This window comes from Anticarsia gemmatalis, chromosome 4, assembly GCF_050436995.1.
Source record: "Anticarsia gemmatalis isolate Benzon Research Colony breed Stoneville strain chromosome 4, ilAntGemm2 primary, whole genome shotgun sequence".
NCBI lineage: Eukaryota > Metazoa > Arthropoda > Insecta > Lepidoptera > Erebidae > Anticarsia > Anticarsia gemmatalis.
This window is the reverse complement of record NC_134748.1, coordinates 7,314,490-7,330,592: the sequence shown is the minus strand read 5'-3', so window position 1 is coordinate 7,330,592 and position 16,103 is coordinate 7,314,490. Positions and strand designations below refer to the sequence as shown.

Genomic DNA, 16,103 nt, shown 5'->3' with positions numbered 1-16,103 from the left:
CTTCATATTATTCATGTTTAATTATCGTATAATTGTTATTGTTCTACAGCGCCACCATCTGACGAAATACCTACCGTTCCATGTGTGCCATCTCCATGTGGTCCCAATTCGATTTGTGTTAACTCTGGAGAAACACCAGCCTGTAGTTGCCAGCCTGGATTCATCGGAGCTCCACCAAACTGTCGTCCAGAGTGTACCATCAGCGCGGAATGTCCAGCGGCGTTAGCGTGCGTCGCCCAAAAATGTAAAGATCCTTGTGAGCAAGCGTGTGGTCCACGAGCGACATGTTCGGTAGTCGACCATCGAGCTATTTGTGCCTGTGAACCAGGCCTCCAAGGCGATCCTTTCCAGGGCTGCTCTCCAGCTAAAGGTAATCTATCAACTGGGTATACTAGTTTGCCGTTTCTGTCTAGCATAATTTGCAGAATTGATTTCAAGGTTGATTTTAAGTTTCATTATGTAATAAACACCTACTGAAACTTCTTAACTGAACTGAAAGATAATTGATGTTTGGTAGGTAACTAAATTATATTTGGAAAATGTTATTATGTAAAAGGTAACCGGAATTTTGTACATTAATATAAAATACAAGAGAGTCTGATGTACCCTCGTCAATTTAAAATGCATATAACCCTCTGCTTTGCAAAGCGTGATAATTGATTCATGCTAAAAGGAAAGCTTGTCATAAAGAGATTATTCATAGTGGTCATGCCTTACACGGTTTACTAATGTGTATAGGATTGTATTGATGTTTTTACTTTGGGACTGTGTGGTGACCATGCCCGCCATTTGGTTTAAAGGTAATCACATTTATACAAAACCTATCAAATGCTTTAAACATAAGCCTCGGATCAGGTCGGTAGGTTCGGATATATGATGATAAACAGGTATAAACGAAGCTTCCCAGAGGGACATAACTTTTGAAATAACTGTTAATGTGATATTAATGCCTTTGCTTGACAACGGAGCACGCGGAGATAACATAGCACTTACAGTAAAGCTTAGGCCGTCCGCCATGACGGCCGCTTTTGGACGGCGCTGCTTGAGATAATGACGCTGTCGCCGGATAAGGAGGTCACTAAGCGTCGCCGGGCCCACCAAGCTTCAACTAACGCTTCGGAACAAGGAAGTGCTTCTACGGTGACTCACATAATCATCGGTAAGTCAATTCATTCTATTTGAAAAATATTTCAGCTCCACCAAAGGTCGAATATCTAAACCCATGTGATCCATCGCCTTGTGGTGCCAACGCTGAATGTAAAGTGCAAGGAAACGCTGGATCGTGTTCTTGTTTACCGGACTATTCGGGCGACCCATACCACAGTTGCAGACCTGAGTGTCTCGCGGATTCAGACTGTCCACTCACGTTAGCTTGCAACAGAAACAAGTGTATAGATCCGTGTCCAGGAATGTGTGGTTATAATGCAGATTGTTATGTGACTAATCATAAGCCCACGTGTAACTGCAAGCCAGGTTACAGTGGCAATCCTCTTTCCGTCTGTCATGTCGTACGAGGTAATTTCAAATATGTCTATTAATAAATATAAACGTATATATGAATGGTCGTCAATAAATAATACTTAAATTGTATTTTCAGAAAATGACGTAGTAGTGGTCAATGTATGCAATCCTTCTCCCTGTGGTATAAATGCAATATGCAGAGAAACAAACGGTCAACCCGTCTGTTCGTGTCTTCCAAACTACCTGGGCTCACCTCCTAACTGTAAACCAGAATGCATGGTGAATTCAGAGTGTAGATCAAATCGAGCTTGCGTCAATCAGCGCTGCGTTAACCCGTGTCCTAAGCCGTGTGGACAAAATACGGAATGTAAAGTGATTAACCACAGTCCTGTATGCTCGTGTCGAGCGGGTTACTCTGGAAATCCATTCACAATGTGTTCTATCATATTGCGTAAGTGAACCACGATGTTTGTCATTACTATAATGTAGATTGTTAAGTCAACTAGATGCTAATAAATGTAATAACTTTACAGAAACAGCTCCGAGTGTAGCCTTACCATCAGACCCATGTGTACCATCCCCCTGTGGGCTTTATGCAGAATGTCGAAATAATAATGGCGTGCCATCTTGCTCATGTTTGCCTAATTACATGGGTTCTCCACCATATTGTAAGCCTGAATGTGTTGTTCATTCTGACTGCACAAGCGACCGCGCTTGCGTGGCTGAAAAATGCCGAAACCCCTGTGAAGGATCTTGTGGTTTATACGCTAACTGCTTCGTCAATAATCATGTTCCTGTCTGTTTGTGCCCGGAAGGATTTACTGGTGATCCGTTTAGGGAATGTAGGCCTAATCCAATTCAAGGTAAACCCTATTTTTTATTTACATTTTGTCATGCAATTGATTTTTTATGAAGTATCGTATTATAATCATCAACAATTGATTGATAATAAACTTCTATTTTAGATGAACCACCGATAGCTAGCGATCCATGTAATCCAAACCCTTGTGGGCCAAACGCCGTTTGTAACAATGGAATATGCTCCTGCACCATTGGTTATCACGGGGATCCAAATCTTGGTTGCCGACCAGAATGCGTATATAACACAGATTGTCCCCTAGATAAGGGTTGTTCGCGAAACAAATGTGTGAATCCTTGTATTGGCACTTGCGGGTTAAACGCAATCTGTAATGTTATGAATCATGTACCGATGTGTTCATGTCCCAAAGGAATGAGCGGAAACGCTTTTGTAGAATGCAGACCTTCACCAGGTAATTAAATATGTATATAAATATATACGAAGTAGCTTGATAAAGTTGTAAGAAAACTTTTGATGGAGATTTTGTTATTTAGATGTATACTATCTTAGTAAAATTTTAGTATTTTCCTGCGAAAAAACATTTTAAATTATTCTCCCTTTTTAGTGTCGATTGCCAATCCTTGTAACCCATCACCATGTGGACCAAACAGTAGATGTCAACAGTCAAATGGGCAAGCTGTCTGTTCATGCGTCCCTGGATATCGCGGTAGTCCACCAACTTGCAGACCAGAATGTGTGGTCAGTCTTGAGTGTCCATTAAAAGAAGCATGTAACAACCAGAAATGCATTAACCCGTGCATAGGAGCATGTGGTACTGCTGCTGTTTGTGACGTCATTAATCACAACCCAATTTGTACCTGCCCACCATCATTCACGGGCGATCCGTTTGTGAGGTGTACAGTTATAGGTAAGCACATTTTATTCTCTTGATATATTTTGTCATTATTTCATTATTCATATTTGGTTTTGATTTCTGAACCTTTAATTTACTTATTTCAGTTGCCGTGGAAGTTCAAGTCAATCCATGTGAACCCTCACCTTGTGGTCCTCATTCTGTTTGCAAGATAAGCGGTGAAAACCCAATTTGTGCTTGTTTGCCCAGTTACAAGGGAACTCCTCCAAACTGTCGACCGGAATGTATTAGCAACAGTGAATGTGACTACAATTTAGCATGCCTGAACCAAAAATGTACTGACCCTTGTATTGGAGCTTGCGGTTCCAATACCGAGTGTAGGGTCGTGAGTCATGCGCCAATGTGTTTGTGCCAGGCAGGTTACACTGGGGATCCATTTTCATTCTGCAGTCCTATACCTATTATGGATCAGACAGAAGTTTTAACACCTTGCAATCCTAATCCTTGTGGATCAAATGCAATATGCAAAGAACAACGAGGTGTTGGATCTTGCCAATGTCAAGAAGGTTACTCGGGCAATCCTTACGAGGGATGTCGCCCCGAGTGTGTGGTGAACTCGGACTGTCCTCTAAACAGGGCCTGCTCAAGAATGAAGTGTATCGATCCTTGTCCTGGAACATGTGGCTCTAATGCCATCTGTCAAGTTCATAATCACATGCCGACTTGTATATGCCAGCAAGGATACACTGGAAATCCCTTCGGTCACTGTACGATCCTACAAGAACGTAAGTTCCCACATCGAAGCTTATAATAATTTTATATTTTAATTTTATTTTAAAAAAGAAAACACCTTTCTAACCGCCACTTTTATACTTTTTTAGCTGTCGTAGTAGAAACAAATCCTTGCAGTCCTTCGCCATGTGGAGCAAACAGTCAATGTAAAGAGATTAATCGTCAAGCAGTATGCTCTTGTTTACCAAGTTTCGTTGGAGCCCCACCGAACTGTCGCCCAGAATGTGTTGTGAGCTCAGAATGCCCGACACACTTAGCTTGTGTAAACCAGAAATGCTCTAATCCTTGCGAAGGTACATGTGGACAGAATGCAAATTGCAACGTTATAAATCACAGTCCTATTTGTGTGTGTAAACAAGGACTCACCGGAAATCCGTTTACAAGATGCTATCCAATAAAAGGTAACTCATTTGACATATTAGTTCATATAATTACAAAACCAGGATTTGTCCATAATGTATTGGTGAAGACCAAGAGTGTTTCGAAATTCATGGTATAATGTTTTTTTTTCAGTTTCACAACCACCACTGAATGTTCCATCTCAAGATCCTTGTTTATCGTCGCCATGTGGTCTTTATGCTGAATGTCGCAACGTTGGAAATGCGCCTTCATGCGCTTGTAAACCTAGTTATATTGGCAGTCCACCAAACTGCAGGCCGGAGTGCACAATCAATTCTGAATGTCCCAGTAATCAAGCATGTATTAACGAAAAATGCCGAGATCCTTGTCCTGGAGCATGTGGCGTAAACGCACAGTGCACTGTTTTCAACCATATTGCTCAATGTGGTTGCGCTGAACAGTTTACAGGAGATCCCTTCACACGCTGCATACCAATGCCTGAAGATGATGGTAAGAATGTGTTCTAAACAGCCTACCTCTATGCCGTTGAAATTTAGCATCTTTGAGTACCACACAATAATTCCTAACATCTTTTTTTTACAGATACGCCTACTGATTTATGCAACCCATCGCCATGTGGGGCTAATACCGAATGCAACGAAGGCATTTGCACGTGCTTGCCTGAGTATCAGGGTGATCCCTATTTTGGATGTCGTCCAGAATGCTTAATGAGCACCGACTGCCCGCAAACTAAAGCTTGTGTTAAACGTAAATGCGTTGATCCATGTATCAACACTTGTGGAAGAGATGCGATCTGCAATGTCTTTAACCACGTACCAATGTGTACATGTCCCGACGGGTATTCCGGAAATGCATTCCTTGAATGTCGACCAGTAAGGGTGTCTGAAGCTATCAACCCATGTAATCCTTCACCATGTGGTCCCAACAGTCAGTGTCGTGAAATTAACGGTCAGGCAATATGTTCCTGTTTGTCAGGTTATATAGGGGCTCCGCCAACTTGTAGGCCAGAATGTATATCTAGCTCAGAATGTCCCCTCAACCGTGCTTGCTCTAATCAGCGATGTGTAGATCCATGCAAAGGAAATTGTGGTTCAGGCGCTCAGTGCCAAGTTATAAATCATAACCCCATATGTTCATGTCCTCCGGGCTACACTGGAGATCCATTCAGTAGATGTCTTGTTGAAGGTAAATGTAAAACGCAACAATTGTTTTTTTTTTCAATGTCAATTGTGGGATTTTATAACTAATTATTTTCTTTTATTACAGTTATCGAACAACCACCTTACGTCAATCCTTGCGAACCATCGCCTTGTGGTCCAAATTCAGTATGCAGAGAAGTAGGTGGATCGCCATCTTGCGCTTGTCAAGTAGATTTTCTCGGAAATCCTCCAAATTGTCGCCCAGAATGTATATCTAACTCGGAATGTCCTAACGAAATGGCTTGTATAAATCAGAGATGTAAAGACCCATGTCCAGGATCATGCGGTGCTGGGGCAGAATGCAGAGTTGTAAGTCATACTCCTCGATGCTTGTGCCCGCCTGGTTATACAGGTGATGCATTTATTAGCTGTCAAGTCATGGATGTTCCACTTACTCCGTGCTCACCATCACCCTGTGGACCAAACGCTGTTTGCAAGGAACAAAGAAATGCCGGAGCCTGCGTATGTTTACCGGACCACATCGGAAACCCTTACGAAGGTTGCCGTCCGGAATGTGTAGTTAATTCTGATTGCGCAACAAACCTGGCTTGCATTCAAAACAAATGTAAAAATCCATGTTCCAATATTTGTGGCCAAAATGCTGTGTGCACTGTAATAAACCATACTCCTTCGTGTCAATGCCTGCCCGGTTTAACAGGTAGTCCTTACCAAAACTGCTACGAGGAAAGAATTAGCGATGTGCCTGTCATACAAAAATACCCTTGTATACCATCACCTTGTGGTCCAAATAGCATTTGTAAAGTTTCAAATGGCCAAGCGGTGTGTACTTGTCAAACTGAGTATTTAGGAACACCGCCGAATTGTAGACCCGAGTGTCTCGTTAGCTCTGAGTGCAACCAGCAACAAGCTTGTATAAGACAAAAATGCAGAAACCCTTGTGAAGGTGTTTGTGGACAAAATACCGAATGTAAGGTTATCAACCACAGTCCCATTTGTTCGTGCCGACCACAGTACACGGGTGATCCATTTAGTAGATGCTACCGAGTGCCAGGTATTTATACAATTATATATTTACACTGCCTTTTTCTTACACTTGGTTAAAAATCGGATTAATTAATGTGTGTCGCTTGACTTTAAAGAAACAAAATAGAAATAAATTCCATCCAGCTTCGTTGATACGTGAAGTAGGCACTGTAGTTGTAAAAAATATATAACTTTAAATATTTTTTTCAGTTGCTGAAGTGGTAAATGTGCCAACCAATCCATGTTTACCGTCACCATGTGGTCCATTCTCACAATGTCGAGACGTGGGAGGTTCACCTTCATGCTCTTGCTTGCCACAATATATGGGCAGTCCACCAAATTGTCGTCCGGAATGTACGATCAACACAGATTGTCCTAGCGAGTTAGCGTGTATTAATGAAAAATGCGTAGACCCGTGCCCAGGATCGTGTGGAGTTAATGCTAATTGTAGAGTACAAGGTCATGTATCTATATGTACTTGCTTTGAAGGATACACTGGAGACCCATTCCAAAGCTGTAACCTGAAACCAAATATAGGTAATTATACGAAAAATTATTACAAAGCAATTGCACAATGTTGTTACTTCAAACGAATTTTACTATTTGATATTTATTTTTTCAGAACCTGTGGTTGCAGATCTATGTAACCCATCACCTTGTGGTCCAAATGCGGAATGTAATGATGGAATATGTACTTGTTTACCTGAATATCATGGCGATCCATACTTTGAGTGCCGTCCCGAGTGTACAATAAGCTCTGAATGCCCACGAGATAAGGCTTGTGTTAGAAATCGATGTGTTAACCCATGTATAAACACTTGTGGTATAAATGCTAACTGCGAAGTTGTAAATCACATGGCTGTTTGTACTTGTCCAATCAGAACTACAGGAAATGCTTTTATTGATTGTAGTCCTGTAAGAGGTAAGCCATATCGCCTCAAGAATATTACCGTCAACAATATCAATGATATTGTGAATCATTATGTGCCCGTCAGTTGTGAGCCTTCTCTAATTTCTTTGTTTTTTTCAGAAAATATTCCATCTAATCCTTGCCAGCCAAGTCCTTGTGGGCCTCACAGTCAGTGCAGAGAGTTTAACCAACAAGCTATATGCTCATGTTTACCTGGTTTCCGCGGTGCGCCTCCGTCTTGCCGACCAGAGTGTGTGGCAAGTTCGGATTGTCCTCTTGATAAAGCGTGTAGTAATCAAAAATGTGTTAACCCATGCCAGGGAACTTGCGGCGTATCCGCTAAATGCCAAGTTGTTAACCATAATCCTATTTGCACGTGCCCACCAGACATGACAGGAGATCCATTTACAAGATGTATAGCGAGACGTAAGTATATAACTAATTAATGTAATAACTACTGCCCACGATATCTTAGTTGAAAGATTATCCGTGGCACCGTGTACATAATACCATTTTTTTTACTCTACGGCGTTTATTGTTTTAGCTGTGGAAACTCCAATACCCGTAAATCCTTGTCAACCATCACCCTGCGGACCAAATTCCATTTGTCAACAAACTGGTGGAGATATTCCCTCTTGTCAGTGTATGCCAGAATTCATAGGAGCACCGCCAAATTGCAGACCGGAATGTGTGGCTAATAGTGAATGCGCACCACAATTGGCATGCATAAACAGAAAATGTCAGAACCCATGTACTCAAGCATGCGGTATTAACGCGGAGTGCAGAGTTGTCAGCCATACTCCCATCTGTATCTGCCCTGAAGGCTATGCGGGAGACGCTGCTGTAAGATGTACGGTTACTTCCATGGTACCGATTGAAGTGATCTCACCTTGCACACCTTCGCCTTGTGGGTCTAATGCAGAGTGCAGAGAGCACGCTGGAGCAGGAGCTTGTACGTGCATTGCAGGATACTTTGGCAATCCTTACGAGGGTTGTCATCCGGAATGCTTGGTAAATTCAGACTGTCCCAGTAACAAAGCCTGCACCAGGAATAAATGCATTGACCCTTGCCCGGGAACGTGTGCTGTAAATGCTGATTGTCAAGTAGTCAATCATTCGCCACTATGTACTTGTCGCGTAGGATACGTCGGTGATCCATTTTCACAATGTCATCTAAAACGTAAGTATCTATCTAATGATATTTAATAAGAAAATTCAAAAAAATCATTGATATTTTATTACATAGATTTTTTAATACATGATATTATTTTTATTACAGCTATTGAAGATATACCTGTCAATCCGTGTCAGCCTTCTCCTTGTGGTCCAAATAGCCAGTGCCGTGTCTCGAATGGACAAAGCATATGTTCTTGCTTGCCAGAATATCGTGGATCTCCACCAAACTGCAGGCCGGAATGTGTAGTGAGCGCTGAGTGTCCAATGGATAAGATATGTCAAAATCAAAAGTGTATTTCACCATGCCCGGGGCCTTGCGGACGTAACACTGATTGCAGAGTTATTAATCATAGTCCGATTTGCACTTGTCAGAATAGATACACAGGCGATCCTTTCTCCAGTTGTTATATAGTCACAGGTACTTGTTTACTTAAATTACTATAAATCTATCGTCAGATCTCACGAACCAATAAATTTAACCAACGGGTGTATTAGTTGCAGAAAAACCACCGGAAATCGAGAGAGATCCCTGTGTACCATCACCGTGTGGACCCAATTCGCAATGTCAAAACTTACGAGGAATTCCATCATGTTCATGTTTGCCTAACTTTGAGGGCAGCCCACCGAATTGCAGACCAGAGTGTACAATAAATGAAGACTGTGCAAGTAATCTGGCTTGTATAAATCAGAAATGCAGAGACCCGTGTCCAGGCTCTTGTGGAATTAATGCAAACTGCCAAGTGATAAAACATCTTTCGATATGTTCATGCGCCGATGGATTTACCGGAAATGCTTTCACTCAATGTACTCCAATACCACCTAAAGGTAAATTACATTATTAATTAAGTTAATATTTGAAACGCAGTTACTTAGTTGAAAAAAGATTGTTATAGAAATATATTTAACAATTAACCACTAATGTTTGAATGTTTCTTTTTTAGTAAACGACGATTTATGTAATCCGTCGCCATGCGGAACTAATGCCGAATGTTTCGACGGTAAATGCACTTGTCTTCCCGAGTTCCAAGGAGACCCATACTCAGGATGTCGACCAGAATGCGTGCAAAGTTCTGAATGTGATCGTGATAAAGCCTGTATACGTAACAAATGCAAGGATCCTTGCCCTGGCACCTGCGCGGTTACAGCGACCTGCAGTGTAGTGAACCACATACCTATGTGCAGTTGTCCAGAACGCATGACTGGCAACGCGTTTGTTGAATGTCGTCCTATATTAGGTAAGTTCTAGAGCCAATATCTCAGCTATATCCTTGACAAAATGTTTTCTATAATGATTACAGTACCAAAATACAGGTATACAATAGCAAGTAATATTTTTGCATTTTAGAAGCAGTGATTACAAATCCGTGCCAACCATCGCCCTGTGGTCCGAACAGTCAATGCCGAGAAGTGAATGGTCAAGCGGTTTGTTCTTGCGCACCAAACTATATGGGAGCTCCACCAGCCTGCCGACCAGAATGTACTATAAGTGCTGAGTGTCCACTGAATCAAGCTTGCAGCAATCAACGATGTGTCAATCCATGCGTAGGCTCTTGTGGCGTAAACGCTGAATGTAAAGTGGTTAATCACAATCCAATTTGTACGTGCCCAGTATCTTATACAGGAGATCCGTTCACGCGTTGCATCAAACTTCGTAAGTGTCAATACCCATACTTTTTCATTAAATATAATTTTAATAAAGAAAATTGTATTCTTAATCATCATTATTATCCACAGCTGAAAGATTACCGGAGCCGGTAGACCCATGTACGCCAACGCCATGTGGACCCAATTCTCTGTGCAGAGTGATAAACGAAGCTCCATCTTGTACTTGCTTAGAAGGCTATCACGGTCAAGCTCCTTACTGCAGACCCGAGTGTACTAGCAATGAAGAGTGCCCATCGCATTTATCATGCGTCAACAATAAATGCAGAAATCCATGTGAAGGTGCTTGTGCTGCTAATGCTGAATGTAAAGTTGTGAGCCACTCCCCGATTTGCCTTTGCCCTCGTGGGTTCACTGGAGATCCATTCTTTAACTGCGTCGAAGAACGTTTACAAATAGACATTGTCTCGACGCCTTGTTCTCCATCGCCATGTGGGGCTAACGCTCTTTGCAAAGAAAGAAACAATGCTGGATCGTGTTCATGTATTGAAGGATACATAGGAAACCCATACGAGGGCTGTCGTCCAGAATGTGTTGTAAATACAGATTGCCCCTCGAACAGAGCTTGTATCAATAACAAGTGTAATGATCCATGTCCTGGTAGCTGTGGCACGAATGCTGTATGTCAAGTTGTAAATCATGCTCCTTTATGTACTTGTTTCAACAGTTATACTGGAGATCCATTTAGATACTGCGTTTACCAAGGTAAGATATATACAAGTAACAAGTTAACATCATAATGATGCATGGTTTCAGATTAATCAGAGTTTATTTACATTTTGTAAATTAATATTTCAGAAACTCCGCCACTTTCAACCCCAGTTGATGTTTGTTACCCATCACCATGTGGGCCAAACAGTCAATGTAAACCGGTGAACGGTCAGGCGGTGTGCTCATGTTTGCCAGAATATATGGGCTCGCCACCAAACTGTCGTCCAGAGTGTATTGTGAGCTCAGAATGTCCACACGATAAAGCCTGCGTCAAACAGAAGTGTACCGATCCCTGCCCGGGACCGTGCGGCATCAACACTAACTGTAAAGTAATAAACCACAGCCCAATTTGTTCGTGTAAGGTTTCACACACCGGCGATCCGTTCACTATGTGCACCATTATCAAAAGTAAGTCATACTTTAATAGGATACGGGAATTAACGAACACGCATTTTCCTTGGAATAACGTGAATTCCTGTATTATGTTATATAATAAACATGCAACGCGCAAGCTTAAAGTTACAAGTCATAAATATTGCTATTCTTATGCTAATAAGATGTTCAGTAGATATTAATATGTATTTTTTTTTAGATGATCCTGTTCCTGATATAAGAAATCCATGTGTTCCATCTCCATGTGGTCCGAACTCTGAGTGCCGCAACATTGGCAATACTCCGTCATGCTCTTGTCTACCCACATTCATCGGTAGTCCACCTAATTGTAGACCAGAATGCACTATACACTCAGAGTGCCCAAGTGACCGAGCTTGCATCAACACTAAATGCCAGGACCCATGTTTGGGTTCATGTGGTGCATCAGCTGTATGTAGTGTGCATAATCACATTCCAATTTGTACATGCAACGAAGGGTACATCGGCGATCCATTCACCAGTTGCAGGATTAAACCATTAGAAAGTATGTTTGACTTAGTTCATTCTTTAATCAAGTCGTCGTCGTTATTAGTATGTTTATAAAGTTTATTTTTCTCTTACAGTTGAACCAGCAGTAGTTGACGACTGCACTAACATACGTTGTGGTTCCAATGCTGAATGTATCAATGGCCAATGTCGTTGTTTACCCGAGTATCATGGCGACCCCTACTTCAACTGTCGGCCGGAATGTGTATTCAGTACCGACTGCGATCAATCCAAGGCATGCGTTCAAAGAAAATGCGTTGATCCCTGTGTAGGAGCCTGTGGTCAAAACGCCATTTGTCAGGTTGTTAACCATATCCCGATGTGCAGTTGTAATAACGGTTTCACTGGCAACGCCTTTGTTTTATGCAATCCGATAAGAGGTAACTATATCAATGAGTCCAAAAGCAAGAATTAAAGTATAATAAAGCTCAATAGTGTAAGTATAATGTTTACGTTTATTTTCAGTTGCAGTAGAACAAAATCCTTGCAATTCAGCTGTCTGTGGTCCGAACAGTCAATGTCGTGAAATAAACAATCAAGCTGTTTGTTCTTGCCTACCTACTTACTTAGGCATACCACCAGCCTGTAGACCTGAATGTGTTGGCAATGCCGAATGTTCTCAAAACCAAGCTTGCATGAAACAGAAATGTGTGAACCCTTGCATTGGCACGTGTGGCTTGAGAGCAACGTGTGAAGTAGTCAATCACAACCCTATCTGCGCTTGTCCTGCAGCTCACTCTGGGGATCCGTTCGTCGAATGTACCTTTGTGTCAAGTAAGTATTTTAACTTTATTACAAGCGCCTTTATTTGTTTGGCCATTTGTACTAAAAAATATTTTGTATTTTAGATGCTCCTCCGATAGAGATAAATCCTTGTCAGCCTTCACCGTGTGGACCAAATTCAATTTGTAAAGATATAAATGGCAGCCCTTCGTGTACCTGTTTACCTGAATATAAGGGTCAACCACCTTATTGTAAACCAGAATGTATCAGTAACAGCGAATGTCCAACACATTTGGCATGCGTAAATCAGAAATGCAGAGATCCATGCCTCCAGGCTTGTGGAGCGAATGCTGAATGCCGAGTTGTAAGTCATTCGGCGATGTGTGTGTGTCCACAAGGATACTTCGGCGACCCATTTACTCAGTGCAAACCACGAACAGTTAGTGAATTACTAACACCTTGTTCACCATCGCCTTGTGGATCTAACGCAATATGTAGAGAACAAAACAAAGCAGGTTCATGTGTTTGTAATGAAGGATACTTTGGAAATCCATATGAAGGCTGTCGGCCCGAATGTGTGTCAAACTCTGACTGCCCAGGAGACAGAGCATGCATTGGAAACAAATGTCAAGACCCATGTCCTGGTACATGTGGAATCAATGCGGTGTGCACAGCAGTCAATCATGCTCCCACGTGTACTTGTATCATAGGATACACGGGCGAGCCATTCCGCCGATGCTACCCTATACCACGTAAGTATTATACCGACTCTTACCTTTATTTATAACGCAACACTACTTTTTATAAAAAAATATGAGATCATTAAACAGAGTAATAATACATTTGGATGTATTTTCAGCGCAAGATCCTATATTAATAAACGTTTGTCAACCAAATCCATGTGGACCAAATAGCCAATGTCGCGAAATCAATAATCAAGCAACATGCAGCTGTTTACCAAATTACTTCGGGGAGCCGCCAGCTTGTAAACCAGAATGTGTACTGAGCTCTGATTGTAGCACAGACAAGGCATGCATAAATCAGAAGTGTGTTAATCCATGCCCCGGTCCCTGCGGTCAAAGGGCTGAATGTCGAGTGTTTAATCATAATCCCATCTGCAGTTGTGGAACTGGTTTTACGGGTGATCCATTCACAAGATGTTATCCCAAACCAGGTAAATAAAAATATCTTGTATTTGTATGTTCTTTTGTAAATGTGAAGTAGGTTTATTATAATTACATTAATTTATAATACGTTACAGTACCTCAACCAGTTCTCGACGAGCGAAGAGATCCGTGTTCGCCGTCGCCTTGTGGTGCTTTTGCAACTTGCCGAGATTATGGCGGACAAGCTTCGTGCTCTTGTTCTGCCGGCTACATTGGAAATCCACCAAATTGTCGTCCCGAATGTATCACTAACCAAGACTGTATAAGCTCATTGGCTTGCATCAACGAGAAATGTAAAGATCCCTGCCTTGGTTCATGTGGACAAAACGCTCTATGTTCAGTTATCAATCACATGGCTATTTGTTCATGTTTGGAGGGTTATAAGGGAGATCCATTTACTGCGTGCGCACTTCAACCCATCCAAGGTACGTGGTTGCATTTTTTTTATAATTTTCACGACTTTTGATGACTTTTATTGAACACTAGCTGACCCGCGCAACTTCGCTTGCGTCACCTAAGAGAATGAGTCAAAATTTTCCCCGTTTTTGTAACATTTTTCGTTGCTACTCGGCTCCTAATGACCGTAGCGTGATGTTATATAGCCTATAGCCTTCCTCGATAAATGGGCTATCTAACACTGAAAGAATTTTTCAAATCGGACCAGTAGTTCCTGAGATTAGCGCGTTCAAACAAACAAACAAACAAACAAACAAACAATCAAACAAACAAACAAACTCTTCAGCTTTATTATATTATATATAGTATAGATTAACTGAATAGTGTCCTAAAACTATAGTTGTGACTTATGTTACAGACCCAGCACCATTAGATTTGTGCAATCCGTCGCCTTGCGGTTCGAACGCGGAGTGTAACAACGGTGAATGTTCATGTCTGGCGGAGTATCACGGGGACCCGTACGTCGGCTGTCGACCAGAATGTACTGTCAGTACGGATTGTCAAAGACACCAGATATGTGTTCACAAGAAGTGTGTAAACCCATGCCCGGATACATGCGGCCCCAATGCTGTCTGCGAAGTTATTAACCATATACCAATGTGTAGCTGCCCTGCGGGTTACACCGGCAACTCTTTTGTGTCCTGCAATGTTCTTCAAGGTATTCATTTACTTTTTATATTTAAAGTATATGATTAGAAATTATATACAACTTTTCGCTTTAATATTGTCATACACTACATAAATATTTCTATAACAAACCATACATCGATGAATTAATTTTGGTGTACCACAAATTATTATTGTCAAGGATGTCTAATTAATTTTAATGAACATTTCAGAGCAATTGCCGACAAACCCGTGTAATCCAAGTCCATGCGGACCGAACAGTCAATGCCGAGAAGTAAACAGTGTAGCTGTTTGCTCGTGCATACCTGGTTATTCGGGAAATCCTCCAACTTGCCGGCCAGAGTGTACTACTAGCTCTGAATGTGCACTGAACAAAGCCTGTAACAACTACAAATGTATCGATCCCTGCACTGGATCTTGTGGAATAGGAGCATTGTGTCAAGTCGTAAATCACAACCCTATATGTTCGTGTCCGAGCGAATACACCGGTGATCCATTTAATAGATGTATACCAAAACGTAAGTAAACTCTATGTTACAATATTTATAATAACCTTTGTTTAGTGCATTTTTTGTAAAGTTGAAATCATTTCTCCTTTTAGCACTTGAAATTCCTCCACAAGTAAATCCATGCCTACCGTCGCCATGTGGACCAAATTCGGTTTGCCAGACAATAAACGATGCACCGTCATGCACTTGTATGCCAGAATTTATGGGAACGCCTCCAAACTGCCGTCCAGAATGCTCAAGTAACAGCGAGTGCCCGAATCACTTAGCGTGTATCAACAACAAATGCAGTGATCCTTGTGTTGGAGCATGCGGTTCCATGGCACAATGTCGTGTCGTCAGTCACACACCAAATTGTGTATGTCCTCAAGGATATATCGGCGATCCATTCTTATACTGCAACGTGCAACAGGACATCCCCTCATTAGAGTACGCGACACCCTGTACGCCATCTCCATGCGGAAGTAATGCGATCTGCAAAGAACGTAACAACGCAGGATCTTGTGTCTGTTCTCCTGGGTATTTCGGAAATCCTTATGAAGGATGTCGTCCAGAATGCACAGTAAACACAGATTGTCCATCGAACAGAGTTTGTCAGCAAAACAAATGCCAAGATCCGTGCCTAGGCACTTGTGGTACTAACGCCCAGTGCCAGGCAGTAAATCATGCGCCTATTTGCACATGCAATAGCGGATACACCGGCAATCCATTCCAATACTGTACCGTAATTCAACGTAAGTATTATAGTTGTATACCTTCTTAGATGCATATACTATACG

At 41.7% G+C, this 16,103-nt stretch overlaps 1 protein-coding gene across 1 annotated transcript in view; it reads left to right on the top strand.

The window, feature by feature from the left end:
• The window catches only part of dpy (fibrillin-like protein dumpy), a 100,993-nt gene that overhangs the window by 58,681 nt on the left and 26,209 nt on the right, over nt 1-16,103 (top strand). Inside the window, exons 57-86 of the mRNA XM_076113472.1 lie at nt 50-370; nt 1,195-1,515; nt 1,598-1,912; nt 1,995-2,324; nt 2,427-2,732; nt 2,886-3,188; nt 3,281-3,919; nt 4,016-4,327; nt 4,440-4,775; nt 4,869-5,471; nt 5,553-6,497; nt 6,680-7,006; nt 7,092-7,391; nt 7,500-7,805; nt 7,924-8,559; nt 8,659-8,973; nt 9,051-9,380; nt 9,497-9,790; nt 9,901-10,206; nt 10,290-10,922; nt 11,016-11,336; nt 11,521-11,844; nt 11,924-12,226; nt 12,312-12,620; nt 12,695-13,321; nt 13,429-13,743; nt 13,831-14,160; nt 14,550-14,849; nt 15,031-15,336; nt 15,420-16,058. Of these exons, the coding sequence (XP_075969587.1) occupies nt 50-370; nt 1,195-1,515; nt 1,598-1,912; nt 1,995-2,324; nt 2,427-2,732; nt 2,886-3,188; nt 3,281-3,919; nt 4,016-4,327; nt 4,440-4,775; nt 4,869-5,471; nt 5,553-6,497; nt 6,680-7,006; nt 7,092-7,391; nt 7,500-7,805; nt 7,924-8,559; nt 8,659-8,973; nt 9,051-9,380; nt 9,497-9,790; nt 9,901-10,206; nt 10,290-10,922; nt 11,016-11,336; nt 11,521-11,844; nt 11,924-12,226; nt 12,312-12,620; nt 12,695-13,321; nt 13,429-13,743; nt 13,831-14,160; nt 14,550-14,849; nt 15,031-15,336; nt 15,420-16,058 (11,952 nt within the window). The remainder of the gene's footprint in view (nt 1-49; nt 371-1,194; nt 1,516-1,597; nt 1,913-1,994; nt 2,325-2,426; nt 2,733-2,885; nt 3,189-3,280; nt 3,920-4,015; nt 4,328-4,439; nt 4,776-4,868; nt 5,472-5,552; nt 6,498-6,679; nt 7,007-7,091; nt 7,392-7,499; nt 7,806-7,923; nt 8,560-8,658; nt 8,974-9,050; nt 9,381-9,496; nt 9,791-9,900; nt 10,207-10,289; nt 10,923-11,015; nt 11,337-11,520; nt 11,845-11,923; nt 12,227-12,311; nt 12,621-12,694; nt 13,322-13,428; nt 13,744-13,830; nt 14,161-14,549; nt 14,850-15,030; nt 15,337-15,419; nt 16,059-16,103) is intronic.